This window comes from Misgurnus anguillicaudatus, chromosome 15, assembly GCF_027580225.2.
Source record: "Misgurnus anguillicaudatus chromosome 15, ASM2758022v2, whole genome shotgun sequence".
Taxonomy (NCBI): domain Eukaryota; kingdom Metazoa; phylum Chordata; class Actinopteri; order Cypriniformes; family Cobitidae; genus Misgurnus; species Misgurnus anguillicaudatus.
The window spans coordinates 13,613,315-13,635,319 of NC_073351.2; the positions used below are offsets into that span (position 1 = coordinate 13,613,315).

Here is a 22,005-nt window from a genome sequence, read left to right on the forward strand (position 1 = left end):
GACACACGTCAGTGTTTCCCACAGGATTTTGAGGAGACTGTGGTGGTGATGACGTCACCCGCTAATTAGCATATATGTGACGTCATCATGTCGTGTTTGCGTTTGATCTAGTGTTGGCACCTGAAATGTGTTTCACTCCTACTCTTTCAAATTATATTTTAAGCCGAATTAAGCTGTTTTAAATAGTGAAATAAAAATGTAAATGGGAATCATGAAAATTCTATTTGTGGGGGCCAGTGTTGATTCTGTGGTAGGCCACCACAAATAAATCAATGTATGGGAAACACTGCACATGCTGCATGCACCAACAGGACACACTGCTAAATTTGAATTGCACCAATGGGAAACACTGCGAAATTATGATTTTGGAGCATGTAGGGGAACAGCAATAGATTTAAAAGTGTATATATTCTTTCATGATCCCTTTAAACTGCATGATTGATCGAAGAGAGGATAGATTCTCCCGTCTGCTGCTAGCTGAGTCACAGCAAACAGAAGGGCAAACAGAAAGAGAGATTGTGTTATCATGATCTGATGTTTGCAGATATATGCCAACTAACACCCACAGTCGATCACCAACCAGCACATGCTCCTCTTCTCCACCCCTTTTTTTGCCCTTTCCAGTCTCATTTCCAACTTTTCCAATCCTTCACCTTAGTCTGCAGCTGTAATTTCTGTGTGCCATGTACCTATTACTGCAGGAAATTTGTTAGCATCGCTTAAGCATTCTGTATAACATAGTTACGCTGTAAGGCATCAGTCTGTTAAATTTAGTACATCGTGGTAAATTTCCACTGGGAGTCCCCAGAGCAGAAATAGCCGGCCATTACTGCTTGTGTGTAAATGTACGTATTTTTCCACCGCCTCTGTCTGCTCTTCTGTTCCTCTGTCTTAATTGCTTAGTCACCCTTGGAAATATGACTTCACATACAGGCCTGCAAAAGAAATGCGCTAGAGAGAGAGAGAGAGCAACAGAGAAGATTAATGCACCTTTATGTTTCTTTACTCTGCATGGGTGGCAGGTGGCCAGATTTCTCTCTCTCTCTCTCAACAAGAGAGAGAGAGTGATTGCAACAAGGTGATAATGATTCAGAGTTTAATTGAGAATGCATTTTAAATGCATTTTTGCATCCTGAATTATAATTTTTTTTCTTTTTACCTATGCAGGTGGTTTACCATAAACGGGAAAGGTCCTTTGCTGTTTGTTTGTTTGTTTACACGGCTGCGTTTTGAGGTCCTGAAAACTATATTGTATGGTGGAAGAGCACTTAGTTTACAGCACTTCGACCTTGGCACGCAGTAACATCATCACTCCTGACTTACTCAACCTCTCGCTCAAACTTCTGTCAATATTACTGCTCCCAAGGTCCAAGTGCTGCAAACCAAGTGCTCTTCCGCCATAGAATATTGTTCTCATTTTTATCTGCTTAAAAAATCACCACGTTTTATTTTGTGCCACCATACTTACTCATGTATCTACTCATGTAACAGTCTTTAAATAGGGAAAACATGGAAGTGTTTGATGGCTTTTAAATTCATCCCTGTTTGGATTTTAAGGAATGAATGGGGCTAGGCTAAATGCTAACACATTCTCAACGCGCTTTACAAAGGTTAAAGGAATAGTCTACTAATTTTCAATATTAAAATATGTTATTACCTTAACTAAGAACTGTTGATACATCCCTCTATCATCTGTGTGCGTGCACGTAAGCACTGGAGCGCGCTGCGACGCTTCGATAGCATTTAGCTTAGCCCCATTCATTCAATGGTACCATTTAGAGATAAAGTTAGAAGTGACCAAGCACATCAACGTTTTTCCTATTTAAGACGAGTAGTTATACGAGCAAGTTTGGTGGTACAAAATAAAACGTATCACTTTTCTAAGCGGATTTAAAAGAGGAACTATATTTTATGGCGTAATAGCACTTTTGGGAGTACTTCGACTCGGCGCAGTAACACCCTCCCTCTCCCATTATGAGAGTGAGAAGGGGAGCGGACTTTTCAGGCGAGTTGAAGTACTCCCAAAAGTGCTATTACGCCAAAAAAATATAGTTCCTCTTTTAAAATCGCTTAGAAAAGCACTACGTTTTATTTTGTACCACCAAACTTGCTCGTATAACTACTCGTCTTAAATAGGAAAAACGTTGATGTGTTTGGTCACTTCTAACTTTATCTCTAAATGGTACAATTGAATGAATGGGGCTAAGCTAAATGCTATCGAAGCGTCGCAGCGCGCTCCAGCGCTTACGTGCACGCACACAGATGATAGAGGGATGTATCAACAGTTCTTATTTAGGTTATAACATATTTTAATATTGAAAATGAGTAGACTATTCCTTTAAGTGTATGCATTGAAAAAGATAGGTATGTGTTAATTAGTCTAAGTTGAGGTAAGAACATAGTAAAATATTGAAAAATAGTGGTGTTTTCCCTTAAGCCCAGAGTATAGTTTGTTTTTTACATGGACACGAATGTATGCGCACGTAAGAATGCACAGCCTTGCAAAGCATCGTTTATTTGACTCGTACGTACATGTACGCAGACATTCGATGCATGCGCATGGTGGCAAAATGCAGTGCATCTCCTTGGCTGCACACTAGAGATGCACGGTTATGATTTTTTTATGGCTGATTCAGATTTTTTTTACAAGCAAACTGACTGATTCCGATACCGAACAAGAATTAATGAAAGTATACATAAACAAGATTTTGATATTTGGTAAGTTTATTTGGTTTTTAACAGGTTAAAACTGGTTTCTGGCTATTGAAAACAATAACTGTAACCATCTGAAATTAACAGCAGTAACTGCGCAGTAAATAGGCTACATTCATTACAAACATAGGTGGTTAAATGAGACCATGACATAGATGGTTGAGTGAGACCAAAAAAAAAAACACCGGTTTACCGATTGCGCATCATAAGCAAAAACTGTCCGGTTCCGATTTACGGCTGGTCAACCGGTGCATCCCTACTGCACATTACACTCTCCTGTACGCGCATGTGTAACCTTTTTGTGCATGGTTACAAAATCTGCCGTTGCGGGAACAGTGAACGTGTACTATTTTGATGACACAATTTGCATAACGTGAACTGTACGAGGACCCTCACGTATTTATTAAAACGTGACTATACTTCTAGCTTTAGGCAGGCCTCTGCACACGGACACCTGGAAGTTGCATAAAGCTAGCCAATGAGATCAAAGCTTGTGGTACTTGCTAATTTTGAGTGCAGAACTCATCAGACAGTCAGTGAACTGTATGTAGGGTTGTCGTGTTGTGGAGTTGGTTAGTTTTAGTTCATGTTATTTACAGTTTGTTTTTAAATCGGACAGCTAAGGTTGGGTTGATTTCCTAGCTCTTGGTCACCGTGGTAATATTTCATAGCTTGTCGTGGGCTCAGAACCACTTTCCACTTGGTAATTAGCCTAGATCTTTAACCATGACATAACAGCATTACTCAGCTGTGTTGGGTTTTTGTCAAATGTCTAGTGGGTGTCTTTTGACAGTTTTGTGTTGAATCTTATGCCGTCAGTAACAGAAATACAAACATCTTTTCCATGCTCGCAGCTGTGTGTAACATATTTTTCATAACATAACATACAGACCAACTCCTTAGAAATTCATACTTGCCATGTGTGATATTTATCCCATAATAGTGTCACATCATGTATACCTCACTTCCTTTTTTTAACAACATAGTAGTCTTGTATGTCGTAGAGACACTGTAATAGCTGCAATGTATAATTATCGCTCCATCGAGACCTTCGGATTTGAGTTTCTCTTCCTTAATTGGCTACAGAAGAATACATACATCTTTATATTAATAATAAGTATTTTATTTTATGCTTCTGTAAATTTTTGGTTTATGTGGCATGGCCTGGTGGGTCATTTCCTGATTCCCTCTCATTTCCTCTTCCCCGTCCACTATTTGGAATAAGATTTAATGCTTTTTTTTTCTATTTATCCGCAACAAAACTGAACCATTGTTTCAAAAGGTCAAAATTGTTTGATAGGGACTTTTTATCTACTGAGACAGTAGCATGGCTACTATATGGGGCTGCAATACTTAATGCAGCAGATTGGATTCCTGGGTATAAAGATGATCACTGTTGGTTGGTGTAACAGCACTAACACAAAGTTCAGTGACGTCATGCAGTATTATAAAGCTCATGGTTAGACGCTGTTTGCAGGCCAGTGTTAAATGTCCCAATGTGACACTGAATGCTTGGGAGTCATTCCAACTTATCATCCGTGCTGATCATAGATCAGGTTTAGGGCAGCAGTCCCTCTGCTGCAAATCAGTGTTTACCAAAGCGGTTAATGTTTACGCCAGCCCAACATAATTTCTGATCTTAATTCCTGGTGTTCAGCAGGGTGGTGTGTAATGCAATCTTGAGATGTGTTACTTCCCCTGGCGTTCTAATGCTTTCTCAGGCAGGAACATGATCAAGGACGTACAAACACAAACATGCACGTAACCATGTTCTGATTCCGGGTTTCAAACGCACATCTCGAGTACCCTGTAAAACTCACATGTTTAGCATATTACTCGCTTTTTCTGCAGTATATAGTATGTGTACTTTCTGTATGTACTGTGTCACATAATGCATTGTGCTTGATTTGACTTTTCACCTTCCAAGTTATAAAGCTGTGATTTGTAATGTTTATTTTTGACCAAACTGACAAAAGTTATTAACACAGTTATATACAATTTAGAAAAAAATACTGTATGGATTATGTAGTGTAAATACAGGGGCAAAAATTAAGTATGTGAACCTTTTGGAATTGTATGGTTTTCTGAATAAATTTGTCATAAAATGTGATCTGATCGTCAAGGGTATTGTCAAACATGATGTGTCTAAAAATAATAACTCAAAAAATCTGATCTTTCAGGTCTTTATTGAACACCCTCATTCAAAATTTAAAATGGCAGTGGAAAAAATAAGTGAACCCTTAGTATTAAAGGAATAGTCTACTCATTTTCAATATTAAAATATGTTATTACCTTAACTAAGAATTGTTGATACATCCCTCTATCATCTGTGTGCGTGCACGTAAGCGCTGGAGCGTGCTGCGACGCTTTGATAGCATTTAGCTTAGCCCCATTCATTCAATGGTACCATTTAGAGATAAAGTTAGAAGTGACCTAACACATCAACGTTTTTCCTATTTAAGACAAGTAGTTATACGAGCAAGTTTGGTGGTACAAAATAAAACTTAGCGCTTTTCTACGCGGATTTAAAAGAGGAACTATATTTTATGGCGTAATAGCACTTTTGGGAGTACTTCGACTCGGCGCAGTAACACCCTCCCTCTCCCATTAAGAGAGTGAGAAGGGGAGTGGACTTTTCAGGCGAGTCGAACTACTCCCAAAAGTGCTATTACGCCATAAAATATAGTGTGTTTTTTGTTTTTCTGAAGCCATTCTGTTGTGGACTTGCTCCTGTGTTTTGGGTCATGTGCCTGTTGCATCAGCCGACGTACAGACATTCTCACATTATCCTGAAGAATTGTCTGATATACTTGGGAATTCATCTTCCCCTCAATAATTGCAAGCTGGCCAGGCCCTGATACTTTTCAGTTGGGATGATGTTTTCATGATTATATGCTGTGCCCTCTCTACGACAGATGTAGCGCTGTGTATTTTTCTAAATAGTTCAATATTCGTTTCATCAGTCCACAAAACATTTTGCCAATACTGCTGTGGAGTGTCAATGTGTTATTTTGCAAACTTCAGGCGTGCAACAATGTACTTTTTACTAAGCAGTGGCTTTCTTCGTAGTGTCCTGCTGTGGATCCCCTGCTTGTTCAGTGTTTTACGTATAGGAGACTCATGAACAGAGAAGTTTAGCAAGTTCCAATGATGCCTTCTAATCTTTGGCTGTCATTCGACGTTGTTTCTTTACCTCATTGATGAATCTTCGTTGTGCTCTTGATGTCATTTTTACTGAGCGCCGACTTCTTTCTAGAGTAGCAACACTCCCAAAGCGTCTCCATTTGTTGTAGATTGTTTGCCAAACTGTAGACTGGTCAATTTCTAAAGTCTTTCCAGCTTTATGTAAAGCAACAATTCTTGATCATAGCTCCTCTGAAAGCTCTTTTTGGCAAGGCATGGCTTACATAAGCTTGTTGTTCTTATGCAGAGCAAACTTTTGAGTGAAGTTTGAGTTTTTTATCAGTCAAAGTATCTGTAGTCCACACCTCCAAACGTATCTTAACTAGACTCCTGGTGTGCTAAAAACGGACTCCAGTGAGCTTTATTGAGGTCATTAACTTAAAGGTTCACATACTTTTTCCACAAACACTATTTTGTGTTTTGGTTGTTCTCAGTAATTTTTTGTGTTATTATTTTTAAACACATTGTTTGTCAATACCCTTGACTTAAATGAAGTAAAGATCAGTGGCCGGTTGCATAAACATAGCCGTGACGTTAAGACTGCTTCTTAAGAATGATTCTGACTGACTAGCAATTAGTTAGGGCTAATCAGTCTTATTATTTGAATTTAAATTAGACTGATCTACCTTTCTATGTAACATACTTAAAACGGTTATGATCAGCCTTGAACCGGCCACTGATCACATTTGATGACAAATTTATTTTGAAAACCATGAAATCCCAAAAGGTTCACATACTTTTTCTTGCCACTAACTGTACGAGGTGGTACCAAGTAAAAATTGGCACATACTTCTTAAAGTACAGCAATTTTGTAAGATCTGGGCCAGTTACCAGTGATCCTATCAGAATGATGTGTTTATTATCTGATCTTGTCTCTTACTTTGTTTCTCCATCTCTTTTTTTAAACAGGACTTAAAAGATCTGACACAGCGAAATGAGTGCCTAGACCTCAAAGGTGAGCTGAAAACTCATGCGCTCACACAACACACACACACACACACAACACATCATTTGGTGAGTTTGACCTGTAGAGGCCAGTTTATTTCCCTTTCTAGTTTGTGTAGTTAAATGGTGTGTGTCTTTAGACGGGTGGAGATTTGTCTTCAAACTGTTTGTTGTGATGTCCGTTGTCACCCAAATGAGTCAGAGTTACTGTATGTAATACAGCAGCAAAGTCAAAGGAGCATTTTAAAGACAAAGCGACCGGTATTCAGTATTTTTTATATTTTGGAGAGGGTAATGGCGATGTGGGCGCATCCAGCAACTCCCCAAAGTTAAGAAATGTTTAGCTTTATGTAGATGAGCAACAAAAGAGTGCAGATGAAAGTTAAGGAGCATGCAAGTCGTTTCCTTTAAGTCAAGCATTTGCTACATGGATTTTTCAGTGGTACTAAAAAAATCTTTACTTTTTCTACAGTTCAGTGTGATTTGTTTCTGCCCACATGCAGAGCTATCATACAAAATATTGTGTGGGGAACTGTTAGAAACTGTCTTGAGAGTTTGATTCATGCATTGCTCTTCTGGTTTATGATTTTCTGAGGTTCATTTTATGCACGTTTGACACTCAAATCCTGCTTCGTTTGAATAGTGTTTAGTTAACGGTTGCAGGGGTGGGCTCGGGCACGGTTCACTTATGGCGCTTTTCTGTTACGTAGTACCCTACGGGTCAGGTCGTGTCAGCTCACCTTACTTTGGTTTGGTAAGCTTTTCCATTGAGTTTAGTACCACTTCAAAGTGGGAGGGATTATAGGCTGTCGTTATATTTGCACTGTCTACAGCTGTGACATAATACAAAAAGTGGTAGCGAGCATCGTTGGAATGCAGTGTTTCCCATACATTCATTTATTTGTCAGTCCGCCACAAAATTAAAAATTGAACACCACAAATAGATGTTAGCACATCGCACTAATCACTACCTTCGTAAACACACAGCAAGGGACAGGAACTATGGCTGTCACGGTTATGAAATTCGTCTGACGGTTAATTGTCTAATAAATTATGACGATTAAGTGCCTGTTTAAGGGTTTTGACGATATGACAATAAATTGTCTCTAATTCTCATAAAAAAATTTTGTTCATGAAATAATTTTGACACATTGTTGTAATTATTTAATTAAGTATTTTGCAAGGTTTACCTGGCAGTAAATATTAATACACATAACACATATTTAAAGGTATCTACTTACTTAATGAATATCTTTCAAAAACTGAAAATTCTTCATAAGAAATAAACACAAAGAAGTGTCTGAAAAATAACTGAAAATAAAAATGCAATCAAAATAATATGCCTATACCAGAATAGGCCTTAAATAGTAGCCAATCCTACTAAGGTCATATTAGTACTGAACCACATGACTGTAGTGGCGGCAAAATATATATATATATATTTACAGATCATTAAGAATAGCATCCTTCACTTCCTTTACCTTATACAGGTGCTGCAGCTCCCCCTTGTGTTATTTAGAGAGATATGCAATCATTGCGGTGATCTAAAATCATTGCGATGATGTCAAACAACCACGATTATTTAATCATTATGACAGCCCTAACAGGAACTTTAACACACACAAAAAAACATGAATATGCGGACAAGTTTTTCTGTTTAGACACTTTGTTTTGTCACACAGATGTATTTTACAGCATAAATAAAGAATGTATGTGTGTAAAGAAAGTGTATTGTTATTTGGTGTGTATTACAATCTCTTTTTGTTTATGTCTGTATAGGAGAGAAGCTAGACTACAAATCTTGTGAATCTCTGGAGGAGATCTTTAAGAGGGTCCAGTTTAAAGTGGTAGACCTGGAACATACCAACCTGGACGAGGACGTACGTTCTGTTCTTTTCTTCCAAATTTGACTCGATTTACACTGCAGATCTTGATGCCCAGTTCCGATTTGTTGACTATATCAGTTTTCTATTTTGGACGAACCGCTTACATCAGGGGTGTCCACTCCTGCTCCTGGAGGGCCGGTGTCTCTGCAGAGATTTATTCCAACCCTAATCAAACACACCTGATCCAGCTAATCAAGGTCTTACAAGGCAGACTAGTGCTGCGTCCGAAACTGGCTACTTCCATACTATAGAGTAGGCGAAAAGCAGTAGGCGAGGCGAGTAGTATGTCCGAATACATAGTATTCCAAAAACAGTATGCGAAAAGTACCCAGATGACCTACTACTTCCGGTTAGATTTTGAAGCGTGCATACGATGGACGCTTCACTATCCCATGATGCCCCGGGAGAGGAGTTATCCAACGAAGAAGACGAGGCATGCTGTTGTTTTCGCGCTGAAATGACATGACGTGATGACGACGTATGTCACGTGATCTAGCAACATGGTGGATGTAGTACGTCCGAATCGCATTCATACTACCAGGATTCATATTATACAGTACCTACTGTTTAAACGGTCAGTAAGTAATCTCATTCAGTACCTACTGAACAGTATGCGGTTTCGGACGCAGCCTAGATACTTTGAGGCAGGTGTGTTAAAGTTTTAGCTAAACTCATATCTGCATTTATACTAAACACTTGGCAAAACTATTTAAGGTAGACGTACTGACCCAGAACAGATTAAACCACAGAGAGAGTAAAATGTTGCGATATGCAATGGACACAGATTAAATGATTAATGTTTGAGTATTATACACCTTTATTTTTGAAACAAAACATAAAATGTGTGGAGCCGTTGTCCTCCATTACACTGCGAAGAGGAGTCATGTGATTGATCGTGGTTGGTGTCAATCGTATGCATGTCTTGACGTGGGAATATCCAGATCTCTCTGCTTACATTGCAAACGTGAATGCATTTATTCGATTAATATTCAATTTATTTCAGCATATGAATTTGGCCTAAAAAGCGAACTGAGAATGTGGAATCTGTGCGCTTGTTTCCTGCTTACATATCCGATTTGTGCTACATGAGGAAATAAAGGAATTGAGTCACTTCAAACATGCAGTGTGAATGCGGCCTTTGAGTTCCTCACTAAACTCATTTTACGACCTCTTATTGTTTTTGTGGCATTGATGCAGTGTTTTGTTTTCATTTAACAGTGCCGTTACACAATCTAAATGTTTGTCAGTGCTGTAATTCGTTAGTAATTAGTGGGTAAAAGTCTATCATTTTGAGTTATGGTTGCGGCATGCCTGTGTGTGTACGTGTGTGTGTGTGTGTTAGTGTGTGCATGTGCACTTTATTACTGTAAGGCATTACGCTCTTACTGTTTTGATACAGTTTGTTTGTCCAATGTAAACACGGCCCTGGAAACCTAAATTCAGCCGTTCCTATACTTTGTTGACTTTGCTTTAATTAACACATTAATTTCACCATAAGTCCTATAGTGTACACAAACTCCTCAACACCACAATTTAAACAGCATTTTTCTTACTCTTGTGAAAGGATTCAGTGTACTGTGTAAAAACGTTCTCTAATGCTCTTTGATGTGTGTGTATGTATACTTAGTTTAATTAAAATGCCGCATGATATGTGGTAAAATCTCGCCCAGTCCACTGCCTGCTGCTTAAAGTTGCTGCCTTTGGGATTTAAACTGTCTATAACGGTTGGTCTAGGATCACTGTCTTAGGGCGCACACACACTATCCAAACCGAACCCCACCCAAGCGCGTTTGACCCCCAAGATCATTGTCCGTTTGCCGGGGCGCAGTTTGATAATCGCGCCCTGGCTTGCTTGCAGAGGTTGGCGCGAGCGCATTTTACTTGGGTGCAGAAAGTACAGTGTGGGCACAAAAATAATAATGACAAGCGTGGATAAACCGGTTTTAATGTCGTCATAATGTATGTAAAAACAAAAGCTGTCTGCACTGAAAAACTGGAAGTTGAAATAAAATCCAGTCACTTTACACTGCTAAATAATGCAGCGTAAGACCTATGTATGTTTGCTCATTCAGCAACTCTGCAGAGGAGGTGTTAGTCACTTTATAAAGGGATGGTTCACCCAAAAATGGGTCATCATTTACTCACCCTTATGTTGTTCTAAGCCTGTATGAGTTTCTTTATTCTGTGGAATACAAAAGACAACATTTTGATAAATATTGTCAACCACATAGTTGTTGGCACCCATTGGCTTCCATATTTGTTTTCCTACTATAAAAGTCAATGGGTCAACTATGTGGGTTACCGTCATTGAGGGTGAGTAAATGATGACAAGCATTTCTGGGTAAACTATCCATTTAAGTAAAGAGCTTGACCACTTGTAACAGAAGTCATTTACTTATAAATGTCTTGATGATGGAGTCATTTCATTTTCAGATGGAGATTGGAAACCCACATAAAAACATTGTGTATACTTTAGTATAATGTGTTCATAATGTATGCGATTTTGCCTAGCTTCTCGGTGAAATTTGGCTCTGTGTAGTAAATGCTCATTTGGTGTTTTTCATCTTCAATATTTTCAAACCCTCTGTAAAAACCCATCAGTGTCCTCTAAGCACATAAAGCGCTCACCTCTGCTGTGAGTGAGAAACGTTGTGTGTAGTCATTGTGTTTGCAGGGTGTGTGGGATTATGTGTATGTGTTCAGGGTGGAGTACCACGCCATACTTTAGATGACCTCAGACCAATTTAATGCCGATGTGCTTCTGTAGGTCATTTGAGTCACGTCCAAAAAAAAAACGATGCATAAGAAATTAAAGAGCTTGAAGGTGTGTTTGATTTAGTTTACCTTAATCACTTCTATTTACTTTTATTTTTAAAGCTCCTGTTCTTTCTTTGTTCTTTGATTGTGTTTACAGTGCACGATATATAACGTGTTCACGTGTAAAAAAACTGGGGTATTTTTAACATTATTTACTTATCTGTATAGTGTTGTTTTCACTGTCCTCAAAACAGGCTGATGTCTTCCTTGTTTTATGAAGTCCCTCCTTCAGAAATACGTAACGAGTTCTGATTTTGTGGCTTGTTTAGGGTGTTGTGATTCGATAGCAGCTTAGCTTGTCGTTAGCTTAGATGGTGACTGACATATTCCTGTGGGCGGAGTTTGGTCAAAAAACTGTTCTAGTGACGTCATTAAAGCAGGAAGTAAAGGGCTGTAGTCCTAACCGGTCGTTTGCTGTAGGCTTTGAAAGGGAAATTCTGTTAAAGAAAATAAATTGCCTGGCAGTGAACTTTGAGCTTTATCATTTTACAGGTTTTATTTATGCCAGGGGTGGGCAACTCCTGGTCCTGAGGGCCAGTGTCCTTGTAGAGTCCAGCTCCAACCCCAATCAAACACAGCTGAAAAAATCGAATTGAAGTCTTCAGGACTGTTTAGAAATGACAGTCAGGTGTGTTTAATTAAGGCTGAAGCCAAACTCTGCAGGACTGTGGCCCCCGATGCCCACCCCTGATTTATGCGATCATAGCAACATTACACACTAACTAGGGTTTAAAAAAATAGGATCAGAAAGAACGTGACCTTTAAGAAATCCTTTTCACCAGATGCACTTTGAGTACTTTGAAACACTACAGTCAAAGCACAAGCTTCACAACATTAAGCAACTCTTTTGCTATCATTTAATGTTAAAGGGCGTGTTGCAGGTTAAATTTTTCAACAAATTTGTACAATTTGCTTGTTGCTAAACATTTAAACTGTTATTCATTGTATTTTATGTTGTTGGGTATCACAAAACGGAATATAATACTTAAAAGTACAGCGGTTTGCAATGATTCTCCTTTCCCCCACAACGCACTGTATGACGTCACGCTGGGGAGAGAATTTACCAAAGCCGCCTTGAGAGCATTGAGAGTGACTATAGACCAGTGTTCTTCAACCCTGGTCCTGGAGGACCCCCTTCCAGAAAGTTTTAGATGTCTCCTTATTTAAAACACCTGAGCCAACTCATCAGCCTCCTTCCAGAATGTCTCCCGAACAAGCTGATAAGTTAAAACAGGTGTGTTGATTAAGGAGACATCTAAAACATTCTGGAAGGGGGTCCTCCAGGACCAGGGTTGAAGAACACTGCTATAGACGGTTTCAGCAGTCACAACATAAACAAGCGGCTGTCACGGTCCGCAGTAACTTCCGGTAAACTCTGCGAATAATAAATAACAACAAAGTACTTTAAACGTAGTTTATTTATATAACAAGCAAAACAACAGCAACACATAGATTATATAGGAAACCAAAACATTTGTTATTTTTGACGAGGCATTTGTTCAAGAGATGAGTTTAGCAACTAGTTAGACCATTAAAAAAACGAAACCGGAAGTAAGTTTCGGATCCAGACGTGTATCACGTGCGTCCGATGAAACCGTCTATATAGAGACGAGTAATGCGGCTTTCACATAGGATGCGGTGTGCGCTGCGCTCGCCGCTTGTGCTCTGCTGGCCAGACCCGAGTATAAGCAGCTCTTCGTCCATTTTGTTTGGACGCCCCGTTTCTATTGGCCGCGCGGGTAATTGTCACAGAGCGCAGCGCAAAAGTTAAACTATTTTGAACTTTGACCGTGGCGTGAGCGCAAGCTGCGCTCCCTGCGCCTGCGCTTTGCTCGACGCAACAACAAACCGCCCTCGCGCGGCGCAAGCCATTGAAATGAATGGGTTTCATAGCGCAACGCGCACCGCGTCCTATGTGAAAGCCGCATAAAGTACAGTTCTGATGGCGCAGATTATAGATAAATACATAGACAGACAGACAGACAGACAGACAGACAGATGGATAGGCTAGTATAGAGAGATAGGCAGACAGCCAGATAGCATAACGTTAGCATAACTTCAGGTAGAAAGTAAACAAAAATTAACATACTCGTACGTGCTGGCTTGAGGGGGTCCATGATCCTGCCTCAAATGGGTGTAACTTTATGCGATCGTCAGCACAAACAGCATGTCAAGTCTGTTCAACAAAGTATATAAAATTGCTCAACCTTTTCGGCAGGTCCAACCATGTACAGGATTTATAAAAATACGGTGATCAATGAGCGGTTCCTCCTCAAATGGCATAGCCTTTGACATCATTTGATGTAAAAAGACACCGAACGCCTGCTTATTGCAGTATGTAATGTATGCGGTCGGATTCGAGTGTGCTGCAGCTGCTGACCGCTGCTTCTGTGTATAAAATGATCGTGTGATTCGTTATGATCGCATAAACAATATAACAAAGCATCCTTTTATTTCACAAAACAATATATTTGAGATTTTATTTGATAGTCTAGTAAGTGTGGAATAAGGATGTTTAAAAAAAAAACATAATTCCCTGTGTAGTGTAGGATAATATCCTCTAGCCTGGTGGTCAGGATATGAATGGATCAAATCAGCAGATTTGCGAAGTTTTATTTAACTCCACATATATCATAAATAATAATTAGCAGGGTAACTTTGCAGTATACCACATTATATATTTCCTACGATGTATATATATGATTTCCAAATTATATATGTAAGTATTAAACAGCAATAAATGTCTCATCTATCTCTATGGCTCTGGCTGAGGCTTTCTCCACTTCTCCCCAACGTGACGTCTTCGCCGAATTGCGTAAAAAAAAAGTTAATACCAAAAACGTAAAAAAGTGGTCTTTAAGACCATTTATGAGACATTTTAAAAATGACATACATATCTTGAGTGATTTATGTACCTATTAATCGACAGTGGTGGTTAACCTGCAACACGCACTTTAAGCAGTTAGCTGTGTCGTGTGGTCTTTTCACCTGTTGTCAGTCAAGATGTTATGTTCATATGGCTCTCTGTTATCTCTTGACATTTGATGTGATGTAAATATGAGATGATATGAGGGAACTTGTGACTAAGCGCAACTTCCGGTAGACTTCCACAAAGAATCAATAACAACAGATTCCTTTTACAGTAGTTTATTTCTGAAATAAATGACAATTAAATTAGTGATGCGCGGGTCGTCTCATAACCCGCGGGTCCCGCGGGTAACCCGCGGGTCGGGTTGGGGCGGGTAAAGAAACTGTCACTTTACTGCGGGGCGGGTTGGGGCGGGTCATTAAAAACAAAATATAAAAAACATGTATGTTGCGTGCAATTTCCTATAGCCTATAATAAATATTTTGGAATATATATTTTATATTTTATGTGGTTCTTCTTTGATAAGGTTGCGATACGTAGGCCAACGTAGCAAGTCAACCTAACTTGAGTGATTGGCTTCGCGTCACACAAGCGCCAAGCAAGCAGCTCTCGCCACAGCCAAAACAACAAATCAAAGAAATAAAGATGGAAGACGAAGTGCGTGAGAAACTAAGGTCGGGAATTTACAAAATTCGAAGAAAAGAAGGTCAGTCGACAAAATCCAATGTTTGGGACCGGTTTTCAGAAATAGTTGCAGCAGGAGACAACAGCAGTGTCGGCTACGTTAAGTGCAACTCGTGTGAAAAAATGTACAAACACGAGAGCCACAAAACGGGCACTTCCAGCATGTCAAGGCATGTTTGTGGGGGGACTAAGAAAAAGGATGACACGTCTCAAAGTATAACCGCTTTTCTTAAAAGTAAAGTTCCGGCACATGTCAAGTCCGAGGTTACAGACGCTTGTGTTGAATTGTGCTGTCAAGATTTGCGGCCCTTCGACATAGTATCTGGAGATGGATTTCATGCCGTAGCGCAGTGTCTAATTAACATTGGTTCACGTTACGGGCGTGTGGATGCCAGTAGTGTACTCCCTCACAGGCAAACTGTTTGCGACAGAGCCAAAGCAACCGCGACAGAAAAAAAAGAAATCCTCTCAAAGAATATAAATAAAGCTCTGGATTGTGGCATAGCTATTACCACTGACATGTGGACTGATGAGTACAACAAACGTGCATACACGGCGATTACTGGTCACTTTATTAATGACGACTGGAAATTGGAGAGCCGTGTCATAACCACAGCTGAATTTGATTCTACTCTTAAAAAGACAGCGCACAACATCCACGACCAAATCATTAAGGAGCTGCATGACTTTGGTATTGACCCTGCTCGCATATCAAAAGTAATGTTTGTAAGTGACCAGGGCGCAAACATAAAAGCTGCTCTTCGCAGCTACAAGTGGATACCGTGCGCAGCCCATGTCATTAACATCGTTCTCAAACACACGTTTGATATTAAAGAGAACACACCAGCATACATGCGCGACGTGAGTGATACCATTGAGAAGTGCAAAAGCCTTGTCAGATACCTGAAAAAATCGGGGACTGTGGGACAGCTCCCACACACCGTGACACAGGAATGCGAAACCCGATGGAACAGTAAAGTTGCGATGATGCAGTCAGTCATTAAACAGTACCGTGAAATCCAACAGGCCTTAAGGGACAAAGATCAGCTCCACAGAATTGATGGCATTCAGCTGGATGTGTTGAACACAGTTACTGAGTTTTTGTTGCCTTTTAAAACTGCGAGTGAAGAGATGGAGGGTGATAAGTATCCAACTATTCAACTGGTCGTGCTTTGGTTTTTTAAACTGAAGAAACACTGCGAGCCCCAATTCGGTGATCCGGAGTACATGGTTTATATTCGGGCATTGGCAACGCAGCTGCTTAACGAGAAAATGTCCATCAGCATCACCCACAAGCTTGGAACTTTTCTTTGTCCCCGTTTTAAGTCACTGAAGATGTTTCAAGCGGATGAGAGAAACGCTGTGTACGACCAGGCCAGAAGACTTGTCAGGGAATTTGACAGTGTGGTAAAACCTCCAGCAAGTGCCCCAGCGACGGAGCCAGAGGCAACGCCTCGAGGTGAGTCGCATCAGCGAATAGGGCGATAGGCTCGGGTCTTACGTTATAGCTTTTTTCTGGCCATATATATTAGTGATGCACCGATGCATCGGCCGCCGATATTTATCGGCCGATTTTTGATGAATTTGAAACCATCGGCATATCGGCAATAGCACGAGAAAGGCCGATACCGATTGTTTATTAATTAACCGCATAAAGGCAATGACTTGCATGTCTGTTGTTCAATTAAAATGATTTAATGTTTGGGTGTGCACTAGGACTGTTCCGAATACCATTTGAGCTTCGAAGCTCTAGTAGAAATCAAATCAAATATTCAAAGCTTCGGAAGGAGGGGCTGAACATATTTTTCTCTTTAATAAAGGCAGGAATCTGTGTGTGTATGTAGCGGCGTGCATGTCACGCGTGCTGCGAGAACAGCATTAGTGAAACAAAACACCAGCAATACTTTTAATAAGGTAGCCTAACATTTTTCTAACAAACAAACACTCCCGTATCAGAAATTAGAAGCATAGTAATTATTTATTACGTAAAGGGTAACTTTGGCCATTTAAATAAAACAACGTAAATAAATGAACGAATTAATGAAGTTCAACAAACTGTAATAAAACGGTAGCATACTTTCAAAATCAAGTTTATTTACTAACACTTACACCATCCAATATGTTTTTTCATCAGTAAACCAATAAAGAAGATATTTTGCAGAAACCCCAGTGCTCCGTCATGCAAGTCAACCGATCCGCCACTTTAAACATATATATCTAATACAAAAGTAATCCCCCATAACTCCGTGTGACATATTGACGTCTTGTGAAGCAAATCAATCCGTTTTTGCAAGAAACTGAACGTTATTTACAACACTATTAGCGTGAATGCCAAAGCAGGAAGCCCGCTTTCCGTTTGAGGCGATCTCTTCTTCTACTGGCTGCGTTTGATGGCTGTTGGCTATGGATGTTGATCTCTCTGCGCCACCTATAGAGCTGGAGCGTGAAGCGCACTTCCTGCTTGGCAAAAGCTCTGCATTAACGCTGTAAAATATATATATATTCGAATCTCAAAACTGAAAATCAAAACGGAACGAATATTCGAACATTCTGGTCCAGCCCTAGTGTGCACTATACTTAAGCACAGACAGAAAACCTTTGTTGAGCTGGCTCAAATGTCTTGGACAATAAAAGAAACAGACTGCACAAGAAGTCCAACTTTTTTTGAAGTAGCAATATTTATACTCTGTTTAAAGAAATAGCACTGGCATTATTTATGTTTATTAAAGAAATCCATTATATGTAAAAATAAATTTTTAATGTTGTTAATAAAAGAAATGCTGAATAGCAAAAACCACCTTTGAAGGTTGTCATGTTGTCTTATTATATTTGTTTTAGCTTAATTTGTGCCTCTTATTATGTTGGTCAGTTGAATGTTAATTAGATACTATCCATGTTCAGTAAAAATAATTTGATGCAGAAATAAACTAGCTAATAGAACAACTGTATAGTGTTGTAAAGTGTTTAATATCGGTATCGGCATCGGTATCGGCCAGAAGTTGTCTGTTTAAATCGGTATCGGTATCGGCCCAAAAAAATCCTATCGGTGCATCCCTAATATATATATATTTTAAATATATACTAAATACATTTTGTAGAATGTAATGCTCAATTGAATATATTTTTGAATTTGGAATTATATTTAGTTTTAACCTTCATGTATTAAATTATATTTCAAAATGTATTTCAATATACATTTGTAATTTTACATCCCATATTACAAAATTGTATTTTTTGCCTAAATATATATTATATATATGATTCATACAAGTTAATTATTTTTGAAGTTTAAAATAGGCTACATTTAATTTTAAAATGGTTATGTTTAGAGGTTCGTAACAAAGTTTTTCTTCCAATGCGACGTGAATATTTTCCTTGGATTAATATATGAGGTGCTAAATATATTAAAATATATTTACTTTAAAATATGTTTTAAAATAGCCTATACAAAAATTGGTCAAAAATTATATCAGTGAAAATATATATTTTAGCAAATATTATTTTTTGGCCATTTTTTGTATATATTATAAAAAAAATTGCCGTATGGGTAGACCTATGTGTAAAATATTAAATATTGTTATATTTTACTTTTTAGTTGACGACGCCGAGAGAGTCAAAAGAAAAAGAGATGAGTTTAGTGAATGGGAGGATGGAAGTGAAGAAGTTGCTGAGAAAGACGAGGTTCAGCGCTACATTGAGCGTCAGTTCTTCTGGGACGGAGAGGACATTCTAAGCTTCTGGCAGTCGCAGTCAACCGCCTTTCCCGTGCTTGCCAAAGTATCAAAAATGATTCTTTGTATCCCAGCCACAAGCGCATCAAGCGAGCGCACATTCAGCTCTGCTGGTCGGGTGCTCGAGGCTAGGCGAAATAGATTAAATCCCGGTACAGTGGATGCAATTCTTTTTTTGCACAGTGAACGTAAAAACGCCAAATAAACATTTCCGTGTGTTAAATAAATGTTCAGTGGTTATGTAGCGTAGGCTGTAAACTGTAGGACTAAAAAAATCTGAAAGAGAATTTGTTTAGCCTTTTTCTGTTTTAAAATATGCTACTGTAATTTGTTAGACCTAGAGGTATATTTATAGGTCTTCTATAGAGATAATTACAAACGATGCTTTGTACATGTTTATATATTGTTATTAATATGACCATGCTGGTTTCATATGGTGAAATAAAACCTGTTTTCATTTACATTACAATGCGTCTATTTAATGTTCGCGGGTGCGGGCGGGGCGGGTTGTAAAAATAGATACAGTGATGCGGGGCGGGTTGGGGCGGGCCAATAATTTCATAAAAGCGGGAACCGCGGGTTGGAAAAAAACCTGACCCGCGCATCACTAAATTAAATGACCTTCATTCATATATCTACTCTTAACTGTTACACTGGGCTAATGTTACTGTGTGAAATGAATGAACTGTATACAATGGTAGCTACAGGTCCTTGATTTCTTGCCTGGCTGCCAAACCTCTCTGCACAGTTGTGATCCAAGTTCGTCGTCTCCCCTCGTTCTATAGCGAACCAAAACATTTTATTTTCGACAAGGTATTTGTTTCAGAAATCCATTCAGCCACTAGCCAGACCAATAAATAAATACAGACCAGAAGTTCACTTCAGTTTAGGCACCTAACCGCAACAACGTGCGTGTGTCAGATTAAATGGTCTATAAACTACAAATATTCAAGAAACTTAAAAGTACTTCAATAAGTAAATGTTGCTACATTTGCGAAAACTATTTTATTATAATTAATTATGTCAGTAAATGCAAACATTGTCAAGTGTCATTTGTGTTGTTTGCTTATGTCTACTGTATAGTGCTGCAACGACGCGTCGACGTCATCGATTACGCTGTTTACATTCCTCTCGCGTAATGGCGGCTTCTGCTCCTGGCAGTGTTTTCCATACATTGATTTGTTTGTGTGCGCCACAAATCAACAATGGCCGCAACATTTACATTTTTATTTTCATTTAAAACTGCTTCATTTATTGTTGTGAGCGCTCGGTGGTGCCTCTCTTGTGCGCGCCATTTTGAAATCCCATCAGTGCAAAAAAGCAGGACAGGATGTTGATATGGTAGCTATGTTTAAGTCCTTGGTAAAAACACGAATGATTATTGAGTATTCATATTATCGATATACTGACAATATTGCCTTTTTTGAATGGAGATGGGGTGTTAGAGAGGCACTGGTGATTGTGAATGAAAATGGAAACTTGGTGTTCAATTGGTGAGATTATAAGACTGGTTTTACTAAATGTATGAAAACGTATATTGTTGAAATTGTAATCTGCTGTTTGAATTTATTTATAACCCAATTTTTATTAAAAGGACTCTTAAAAGTCTCTCTCTCTCTCTCTCTCTCTCTCTCTCTCTCTCTCTCGTCATAAACACAATATTTAGAGTGTTTTGTTTCGGCTTGTCTTGGGTCACTGTGTGAACAGGTTGTGACTCACGCTGATGTAGTAAATCTCTGGTGTAAAGCTATTGGAAACAGACCCATGCTTTCTCCTGAGATGCACACGGGCACATGCACAAACACGTACTGTAATTCTCAGCCGTGTCAGATGGGAAACAGTATGGGGTTTCAACCAGGGAAGAGTAAGAATTCAGAAGTTATCATTAATGGAATGGAAACTCAGATTGTCGCCGTATGTTTTCTGACTTTCATTTCATAGCCCTTTATATCTGTTATAAACAAGAAACTCACAACTAAATCATGCTTTATTGTGAAGGACTTTAAACTTTTATATGTTTATGTTTCAGGGAGCATCAGCTTTGTTCGATATGATTGAGTACTATGAATCTGCCACTCATCTCAACATCTCCTTCAACAAGCACATCGGCACTCGCGGTTGGCAGGCCGCCGCCCACATGATGAGGAAGGTGTGGATTTAGGATTTGTTTACACATTGATCACCCTTCACAATTGTTTCCCGTGTTTCATTTAGCCACAACTGATATGTATCTGTGCATGTAGACGAGTTCTCTCCAGTACCTGGATGCCCGTAACACCCCACTGCTGGACCATTCATCTCCGTTCGTAGCCAGAGCTTTGCGGATTAGCGGCAGTCTGACTGTTTTGCACCTTGAAAACACCGGCCTCTCAGGACGACCACTTATGCTACTGGGTAAGAGAGTGCATATTATTTTTTGATACCACGGGCCTGTTGAATGCTTTATTCTAATTGGTTGAGAAATGTTCACTGCAAAAAATGACTTTCTCACTTAGTATTTTTGTCTTGTTTTCAGTAGAAATATCTAAAAATTCTAAAAATTAAGATGCTTTTTCTTGATGAGCAAGATGACCTAGGTAAGTAAGTCTAGTTTTGGGACAGATAATATACAATTTGGGTGGAATTGTCCTTGAAACAAGCAAGGTTATCTGCCAATGGGGTGAGAAAAAAATTGTGAAATAAGATTTCTTTTTTCTTAAACACTTAATTCAAGTAAAATTTTCTCACCCCATTGGCAGTTATTTTTGCTTGTTTTGGGCACAAATTCACTTAAATTGTATATTTTTTGTCTGAAAACTAGTATTGTTTTCTTGGGTCATTTTGCTCATCAGGAGGGTACATCTTGATTTGAGAATTTTTGGATATTTCTACTGAAAACAAGACAGGAATGCTAAGTGGGAAAGTCATTTTTTGCAGTGTTCCATGGGTGTTGATACATTTTTTGTAAACTGCACACCTAACTTGTCAAACGTCTTAAAATAACCACCAGAGCAAAGTGTATAATTGCATTATGTGCATTATTTTAGAGTAATTCAATAGCCCGTCATCAATTATTCCTTACAAAATAAATCTCTAGTGAGCTTCCTGTTCAAGGGAACATTTTCAGGCATCATATGCCACAAACATCAAAACTAATGTACGGTGCTTTATAAGATCTTGTTTTGGCCAAGATTGTGTT

At 39.0% G+C, this 22,005-nt stretch overlaps 1 protein-coding gene across 3 annotated transcripts in view; it reads left to right on the top strand.

The window, feature by feature from the left end:
* The window catches only part of ppp1r37 (protein phosphatase 1, regulatory subunit 37), a 56,755-nt gene that overhangs the window by 23,018 nt on the left and 11,732 nt on the right, over nt 1-22,005 (top strand). For all 3 annotated transcript variants that reach the window (XM_073853434.1, XM_073853433.1, XM_073853435.1), the window contains 4 exons: nt 6,805-6,850; nt 8,620-8,720; nt 20,857-20,976; nt 21,071-21,221. In XM_073853434.1, coding sequence (XP_073709535.1) covers nt 6,805-6,850; nt 8,620-8,720; nt 20,857-20,976; nt 21,071-21,221 — 418 coding nt within the window. The remainder of the gene's footprint in view (nt 1-6,804; nt 6,851-8,619; nt 8,721-20,856; nt 20,977-21,070; nt 21,222-22,005) is intronic.